The sequence below is a fragment of the Rhinopithecus bieti genome, unplaced genomic scaffold, assembly GCF_001698545.2.
Source record: "Rhinopithecus bieti isolate Rb0 unplaced genomic scaffold, ASM169854v2 scaffold_4544, whole genome shotgun sequence".
NCBI classification, from domain to species: domain Eukaryota; kingdom Metazoa; phylum Chordata; class Mammalia; order Primates; family Cercopithecidae; genus Rhinopithecus; species Rhinopithecus bieti.
Genome location: NW_016804383.1, coordinates 459,663 through 469,160, shown reverse-complemented (window position 1 = coordinate 469,160; position 9,498 = coordinate 459,663). Strand labels below are relative to the sequence as shown.

The 9,498-nt window shown below is 43.8% G+C and overlaps 1 protein-coding gene across 1 annotated transcript in view; it reads left to right on the top strand.

Moving 5' to 3' along the window:
- The window catches only part of BRCA1 (BRCA1 DNA repair associated), a 92,796-nt gene that overhangs the window by 6,173 nt on the left and 77,125 nt on the right, over positions 1-9,498 (top strand). The window contains exon 3 of the mRNA XM_017867636.1: positions 4,360-4,413. Coding sequence (XP_017723125.1) covers positions 4,360-4,413 — 54 coding nt within the window. The remainder of the gene's footprint in view (positions 1-4,359; positions 4,414-9,498) is intronic.

Here is a 9,498-nt window from a genome sequence, read left to right as displayed (position 1 = left end):
ATATTTGAATCATTTTTATAGTAAACATTTACTCTCATCAGGACCTAGAAGAGGAACATTTTAATTTTTTTCCTATTCCCTTTTCACAGTCTTCCTTGAGCATTCATTACCTTTTTACATATTGGAGTTTTCATCTGTTCAAAGTTTGTGTTTACAGTGTGTTTATATAGTTTAGATTATAATTACCATACTGAAATATAATTATTTCAGAATTGAGTCAGTGGTGAGAATGAAAGCCATCTGGTATGATAACTGAATCCAATTTTTCTTTTATGGAGAATTTCTTTGAAATGTAGCTTATCTCAGAAATAGGGATTTAGTAACAAATCAGTTTTCTTTGTCAAGGTTGTTTTTCTTTTTAAAGTCACATTTGGTCCCAGTAATAATACCAACATTGGTACAAGTCATCTCAGGTTTTGAAGCATTTTCCCAAGTAGCATTTAGTTTTGTTCTTGCAATAGCCCAAGGAGACTGGCAGGGTGAATGACAGAGAAGGAAACTGAGGTTTAGGTAGAGTGGTTAGCTCAAGATGGCTCTGCTTATATACACCACTGGCAGTAGAAACCCAGCCTTCTGACTTAGTTCAGTGTTTTTGTTTTCACTGCCTTTGCTGCATCGGAAATCCCATGATTACAAGAGTTGTATTACCAAACCCTTTACAATAAGATTACTGTCCCCGAGCTCTTCTTGTGATCCTTTTCTTTTTTTTTAATGTTTTTGAGATGGAGTCTCTGTCGCTCAGGCTGACCCGCCTCGGCCTCCCAAAGTACTGGGATTACAGCGTGAGCCACCGCACCTGGCCCTTGTGATCCTTTTCTAAAATGTTAAATATTTAATGAAAATAACCACATTCTTGTCACACTACCAGGTTACTTGTTCTTTGATGTCCTGCCTGGACTTTACCCAAGAAGTTCGTTTCAAAAGTTCACATTTAGGGCTAAGTGTAGTGGCTCATGCCTGTAATCCCAGCCGAGGCAGGTGGATCACTTGAGGTCAGGACTTCAAGACCAGCCTAGGCAACATGATGAAACCCTTTCCCTACCAAAAATACAAAAAAATTAGCCGAGTGTAGCAGCACGCGCCTGTAATCCCAACTACTTGGAAGGCTGAGGCACAAGAATCACTTCAATCGGAAAGGCAGAGGTTGCAGTGAGCCAAGACCGCACCACTGCACTCCAGCCTGAGCCGTAGAGTGAGTGAGACTCCATCTCCCCCCGCACCCAAAAAAAAAGATTCACATTCAGAAGAAAGCTAAAGACCAGGTACAGTAGCTCACACCTGTAATCCCAGCACTTTGGGAAGCCGAAGCAGGAAGATTGCTTGAGGCCAGGCATTCAAGACCAGCATGGGCAACACGGTGAGATCCCGTCTCTACAAAAATTAATGAACATTAACTTTTTTTTTTTTTGAGACAGAGTCTCGCTCTGTCACCCAGGCTGGAGTGCAGTGGCGTGATCTCCACTCACTGCAAACTCCGCCTCCCGGGTTCACGCCATTCTCCTGCCTCAGCCTCCCGTACCATTAAAGATTTTAAAAATGGCCGGGCATGGTGGCTCACTCCTGTAATCCCAGTACTTTGGGAGGCCGAGGCATGGGGGTGCATGCCTGCAGTCCCAGCTACTCAGGAGGCTGAGGCAGGAGAATCATTTGAACCCATGAGATGGAGGTCACAGAGAGCCGAGATCGAGTCACTGCACTCCAGCCTGGGAGACAGAATGAGACTCTGTCAGAAAAAAAAAAAAAGAAAAAGACCAGAATAAAGCTGAAGATTTAAAATAGCCTGCAGGTTCCTACCAGAAGTTACCAACTACCTCTCTGATGGTCTTTCCCTACAATATCCCGCTGGATTATTATATTTTAGCACCTTGACCTATCTGATGTCCTGCATACATAGGCATGGTCCTGCTCAGGGTTTGCCTTCTCTGCTCCCTCTTTCCTGGAATGCTCTTCCCCTAATTGTTGCATAGTGTGTTTCTTTACGTTATTAAGCTGTCCTCTAGTCTCACCTCAGTGACACCTTTCCTGACTCCCTCCATGTACATCTCACCCCCACATACATATTGAACTACCCGTTTCCCCTTACCCTGCTTAATTTTTCTCTTTAATATACTTATTCCCATGTATTCTTTAATTCTGCATCAACTATCTATCGCACTAGAATGTGAGCTCTATGAGAGCAGGCTTTATTCTGTAAACTGCTGTATTTCTATCTCCTAAAATAGTACTTGAGTATAGTAGTAGATACTTAATAAACACTTGTTGTATTAGTATGATAAATGCGTTAATCTCAGGAAGGCCTTGGTTTTGTGGATAGACAGGTAGGGATGGGAACTTGAGTGATGTACTTTCTAAAGTTTTAATTTTTTAAGCTTATTATTTTATTATTATTTTGAGACAGAGTCTAGCTCTGTTGTCCAGGCTGGAGTGCAGTGGTGCGATCTTGGCTCACTGTAACCTGCACCTCCCGGGTTCAAGCGATTCTCCTGCCTCAGCCTCCCAAGTAGCTAGGATTACAGGCGCCTGCCACCCTGCCCAGTTAGTTTTTGTATTTTTAGTAGAGACAGGGTTTCACTGTGTTGACCAGGCTGGTCTCGAAATCCTGACCTTGTGATCCGCCCTCCTCGGCCTCCCAAAGTGCTGGGATTACAAGCATGAGCCCCTGCATCTGGCTTTATCTTTTTTTTTTTTTTTTTTTTTTTGAGATAGAGTCTTCCTCTGTCACCTAGGCTGGAGTGCAGTGGCACAATATTGGCTCACTCTGCAACCTCCACCTCTGGGATTCAAGTGATCCTTCTACCTTAGCCTCCAAAGTAGCTGGGACCACAGGCATGCCCCACCATGCCTGACTAATTTTTGTATTTTTAGTGTAGACGGGGTTGCACCATGTTGCCCAGGATGATCTGGAACTCTTGAGCTCAGGTAATCCACCCACCTCAGCCTCCCAAAGTGCTAGGATTACAGGCATGAGGTACCATGCCTGGCCTTAAGTTTATTATTTTCTAAATTTCCTTTGGTGAGTACTTGTTACACTGTTTTTACAAAGTAATCACAAACCAAACACCATGCCTCTTCTGAAGTGATCTAATAAGAGTACACAGTACCATCTGTAAAGTCTTCTTGCCAAAAAGTTGAACCTGAATTTGATTAAGCGTGTAAGTCTAGTTTACAGGAAATAAGGCTAGAGGTACAAGTTAAACCTCACCATGGAGTTATACAATCAGCAAAATCCAGAATGTGATAAACTCCACAGGTCAAATGACCTAATTTTAAAAATAAATGTTAAGGAAGGAAAAGTATGGGACACCTATAGATTAGAAGACACTCGGGACTGGGCATGGTGGCTCACACCTGTAATCCCAGCACTTTAGGAGGCCAAGGCAGGTGGATCACCTGAGGTCAGGAGTTCGAGACCAGCCTGGCCAACATGGTGAAACCCCATCTCTACTAAAAATACAAAAAATTAGCTTGGTGTTGTGGCGCATGCCTGTAGTTCCAACTACTTGGGAGGCTGAGGCAGGAGAATCACTTGAACCCGGGAGGCAGAGGTTGCAATGAGCCAAGATCGCACCATTGCATTCCAGTCTGGGCTACAAAAGTGAAAATCCTTCTCAAAACAAAGAAGACACTTGGATTTGGGTGTGTTGGCTCTTGCCTGTAAACCCAGTGCTGGCAGGATTGCTTGATCCCAGGAGTTCAAGGCTGCAGTAAGTTATATTTGCACCACTGCACTCCAGCCTAGGTGATAGAGTGAGACCTCATCTTAAAAGTAATAATAATTAAAATAATCTGGGGTAGGGGTGGATATGGATGAAACAGCTTGGCCGTGAGTTGATGGTTGTTGAAACAGGGTGATGGTCCATATAGTCCATTTTATTATTTTATTTACTTGAAATTTTCCATATTAAGTTAAAAAGGCATTTACAGTAAAATTAAGAAAAAGGGCTAGGAAGGAATTCAAAAGAAATATAAGCAGAAAATTTTGTCTTTATGGAGCTTAGAGTTAAGATTTGAGATGGGCACCCACAGTGATAGTGCAGAAAAATATATCACTGAAAATGAATTTGTACCAACTATTATCACGTAATCCTTTAAATGCTGATGGTAGTATAGAGTATTGAAGGGATCAATATAATTCTGTTTTGATGTCTGAAAGCTCACTGAAGGTAAGGATCGTATTCTCTGCTGTATTCTTAGTTCCTGGCACAGCAGACATTTAATAAATATTGAATGAACTTGAAGCCTTATGTTGACTCAGTAATAACAGCTCAAAGTTGAACTTATTCATGAAAAATATCTTTATTTTTAAATAAATTATTGAGTCTCATTTATTTTCTTTTTTTTTCCTCCCTTCCCTACTAGTCTGGAGTTGATCAAGGAACCTGTCTCCACAAAGTGTGACCACATATTTTGCAGGTAAGTTTGAATGTGTTATGTGGCTCCATTATTAGCTTTTGTTTTTGTCCTTCATAACCCAGAGAACACCGAACTTTATAGAAGCTTTAGTTTCTTCAATTAAGTGAGAACGAAAAATCCAATTCTATTTCATTCTTTCTCAGTATACAGTCATCAAAAGTTGGTTGTAATCATAGTTCCTGGTAAAGTTTTGACATATATTATCTTTTTTTTTTTTTTTTTTGAGACAAAGTCTCGCTCTGTCACCCAGGCTGGAGTGCAGTGGCACGATCTTGGCTCACTGCAACCTCTAGCCCCCAAGTTCAAGCAATTCTACCTTAGCCTCCCGAGTAGCTGGGACTACAGGTGCCCGCCACCACGCTTGGCTAATTTTTGTACTTTTAGTAGAGACAGGGTTTCACCATATTGGCCAGATGGTCTCGAACTCCTGACCTTATGATCCACCCTCCTCGGCCTCCCAAAGCTCTGGGATTACAGGCGTGAACCACCACACCCGACTGACATATATTATCTATTAGGATGTAATATCATTTTGAACAGTGTTTTGTATTTTTTGTGTCCACCAGTGAAAGCAAACTGCAAGCAGTTGAGAAATAAGCAAATTGTGTTTGAGCCTTCTCAGTTTCTCCTTTCTGTTCATTCTGCATATCCTTATGCATTCCCCCTTTTAAGGGTCAGTGTTTGCCTGCTTCATAATCCTTGCGAAGACAGTAAAGGACCTGAGACTCGTTTCTATTTAGGCTGAAATTCATTTGTAGCGGTGATTCAAGTTATATTTACGTATTTGATTATCTTGCCCTTTGAAATGAAAATGTTTGTTTCTTAATAAAAGAATTTCAGAAAAAGTAGAGTAGGTAATTTAGTAGAACAAGTGGGCTTTCTCCTTTTCTTTATGTTAAGCTATGGCTCACAGCTTACCTTAAATGTCAACTAATTTATTTTTAAGTATTTATGTACCTGGTACATTACCTTGTAGCAGGTACAAACTATGTACTTGGTAAAAAGTTTATTGGCACAAAAAGGTATATGATGCAAAGTATATTTCCCTCTTACTCTACAATCCCTTCCTCCCTGTTCCCTGCCCAGACAACCACAATGATCAATCTCTTATGTATCCTTTGAGGAATTTTTAAATTCCAGAGTTCTTAACTTGGGGTTTATGAATAGTCCTTATGAATTTCCTAGAATTATATTTAAATTGTGTTAAAACTATGCCCATGTACATTTTCTGGGAAGATAGTCCATAATTTCCATCAGATTCTTAGGATGTTTCCATAAGCTAAAAAAGGGAACAGCTGCTTCTCTAAGGATAATGAGGACTGGCTGAAGCTGAAGGAAACCTGTTCCCTTTGGAGAGAGACCCTCTGAACACAAGTCTGCCAGCTGGCTAGTGCCTTCCTCTGAATTCTGTCTTTTTCTTCCCATTCTTCTGTCCCAGTAAGAATTCAGAAGCTCATTTCCACTGTCTTTTCCCTGTGCCATGTCATGCCACTGGCCTAAATCTGTTCCCAGCATTTTCCATCTGATTCTGCAGCCCCTGGTCCCTGGACATGTGCCAAGACAACACAGCTTTATCTCTCTACTTCAGGAATTTTTAGTATAGCCTGGTTCGGTGGCTCACAACTGTAATCCCAGCGCTCTGGGAGGCCGAGGCAGGCGGATTATGAGGTCAGGAGTTCAAGACCAGCCTGACCAACATGGTAAAACCCTGTCTCTACTGCAAATACAAAAATTAGCGGGGCATGGTGGTGCAGCCCTGTAATCCTAGCTACTTGGGAGGCTGAGGCAGGAGAATCGCTAGAACCCGGGACGCAGAGGTTGCAGTGAGCCGAGAGCTGAGATCGCACCAATGCACACTGCACTCCAGCCTGGGCAACAGAATGAGACTCCGTCTAAAAAAAAAAAAAGCAAATAATTTTTAGTTTAATAATTTTGTGGCCTCTACAGCAGTACTTCTCAAACTGCCTATGGTGTAGGACCCATTTCTTCACAGGTCAATACTTGTGAAAAAGAAGGCCAGGTGTGGTGGCTCCAGCCTGTAATCCCAGCACTTCGGGGGATTGAGGTGGACAGATCACTTGAAGTCAGGAGTTCGACACCAGCCTGGCTAACCCGGTGAAACCCCGTCTCTACTAAAAAAAAAAATACAAAAAACTACCTGGGCGAGGTGGCGGGCACCTGTAGTCCCAGCTACTTGGGAGGCTGAGGCAGGAGAATGGCGTGAACCCGGGAGGCGGAGCTTGCAGTGAGCTGAGATCTGGCCACTGCACTCCAGCCCAGGCGACAGAGCGAGACTCCCTCTCAAAAAAAAAAAAAAATTAGCCAGGCATGGTGGTGTGCACCTGTAGTCCCAGCTACTCGGGAGGCTGAGGCAGGAGAATCACTTCAACCCAGGAAATGGAGGTTGCAGTGAGCCCAGATCATGCCACTGTACTCCAGCCTGGGGGAAAAATGAAGTTAAAAAGTCCTATTATTGGCCAGGCACAATGGCTGAGGCCTGTAATCCCAGCACTTTTGGAGGCTGAGGCAGGTGGATCACCTGAGGTCAGGAGTTCGAGACCAGCCTGGTCAACTTGGTGAAACCTCGTCTTTACTAAAAATACAAAAGTAGCTGGGCGTGGTGGCGCATGCCTGTAATCGCAGCTACTCATGAGGCTGAGGCAGGAGAATCTCTTGAACCCTGAGGGTGGATGTTGCAGTGAGCTGAGATCATGCCACTGCATTCCAGCCTGGGTGACAAGAGGGAAACTCCAAAAAAAAAAAAAAAAGTCCTCGTATTTACTATAGATAGCTAAAGATTAACCTTGTAAGTGCTGGGGCTTTCAATTTCTCTGGATGAGAATCTGGAATGAACTGTATGTTTTCCTGTCACCTTGAGTAACAAATGCTGAACATACTATATTATTACAGTGACTTAAGAAAAGATTAAGTGTCCAGTGTGGTAGCTCCTGCCTATAACCCCAGCACTCTAGGAGGCCAAGGCAGGAGGATTACTCGAGGCCAGGAGTTCGAAGCTATAGTGAGCTATGATCACACCACTACACTCCAGCCTAGATGAAGAGTGAGACCCTGTCTTTTTTTTCTTTTTTTTTTTTGAGACGGTGTTTCACTCTATTGCCCTGGCTGGAGTGCAGTGGCACCATCTCGGCTCACTGCAACCACCGCCTCATGGGTTCAAGCAGTTCTCCTGCCTCAGCCTCTCAAGTAGCTGGGATTACAGGCGTCTGCCACCACACCTGGCTAATTTTTGTACTTTTAGTCAAGATGGGGTTTCACCATGTTGGCCAGGCTGCTCTTACTCCTGACCTCAGCCACCTTGGCCTCCCAAAGTGTTGGGATTACAAGTGTGAGTCACTGCGCCAGGCTGACCCTGTCTCTCTTTTTTTTTTTTTTTTTTTTTGAGACGGAGTCTCGCTCTGTCGCCCAGGCTGGAGTGCAGTGGCCGGATCTCAGCTCACTGCAAGCTCCGCCTCCCGGGTCCACGCCATTCTCCTGCCTCAGCCTCCCGAGTAGCTGGGACTACAGGCGCCCGCCATCTCACCCGGCTAATTTTTTGTATTTTTTAAGTGGAGACGGGGTTTCACTGTGTTAGCCAGGATGGTCTCGACCTCCTGACCTTGTGATCCGCCCGCCTCGGCCTCCCAAAGTGCTGGGATTACAGGCTTGAGCCACCGCGCCCGGCCGACCCTGTCTCTTAAGGAAAAAAGAGAGTGATTAAATTATGAACATTAGTTGCTTTGAGAACTTGTGGAAGAAGGAAATTATAGGCTTATAGAAATGTACAAAGAAAAGAAAATAGAGGCCGGGCGCGGTGACTCACACCTGTAATCCCAGCACTTTGGGAGGTCGAGGTGGGCGGATCACAAGGTCAGGTAATCAAGACCATCCTGGCCAAAATGGTGAAAGCCTGTCTCTACTAAAACACAAAAAAAACTAGCCTGGCATAGTGCACGCACCTGTAGTCCCAGCTATTTGGTAGGCTGAGGAAGGGGAATCACTTGAACCTGGGAGGCAGAGGTTGCCCTGAGCCGAGATCATGCCACTGCACTCCACCCTGACAACAGAGTGAGACTCCATCTCAAAAAAAAGAAAAAGAAAATAGATTACATCCATGAAAAAGAAACTAACTTTGCATATGTGTATAGGAGTTGTGTTAGAAAAGGAAGAAGCCCTCAAAGATGGGGAAGATGTTTACAAGAAAGAGAAGGTCCAAGAGGAGACAGAAGGGATTGGAAATAGAAAATGGATGTAAGAAAGAGTTAATTATTACTCATAAACAATAATGAAGGAAAAGGAGAGTAATTCTACAGGAAGATGCTGAGGTGCTTTGAGCCCAGTGACATAGGAGGTAAAGACAACTGTTGAGATTGAGAGGATTAGAGTTGGCAACTGGAGAAGAGTAAGAAGCTTGAAACCCCTAATAATGAAGATTGTGATAATCAGTAAAGAACCAGTCATACAGATATATATGTGTGTATACATATATATTATAGAAATATGTTATATATATGTGTGTGATACATATATATGTTTGTTTAAGACAGTGTCTCCCTCTGACACCCAGGCTAGAGTTCAGTGGTGTGATCATAGTTCACTTTTACCTTGCACTCCTGGGCTCAAGCAATCCTCTCATCTTAGCCCCCCAAGTAGCTAGGACTACAGGTACATGGCATTTGCCCGGCTAATTTTTTTTTTTTTTTTTTTTTTGAGACGGAGTCTCGCTCTGTTGCCCAGGCTGGAGTGCAGTGGCCGGACCTCAGCTCACTGTAAGCTCCGCCTCCCGGGTTTACGCCATTCTCCTGCCTCAGCCTCCCGAGTAGCTGGGACTACAGGCGCCCGCCACCTCGCCCAGCTAGTTTTTTTTTGTATTTTTTAGTAGAGACGGGGTTTCACCATGTTAGCCAGGATGATCTCGATCTCTTGACCTCCTGATCCGCCCGTCTCGGCCTCCCAAAGTGCTAGGATTACAGGCTTGAGCCACCGCGCCCAGCCTGCCCAGCTGATTTTTTAAGTTTCTTGCAGACATGGGCCAGCCATATTTTAAATTGTGTTTTGAATGTTATATTAGAATTAAAAGTCCAAAGC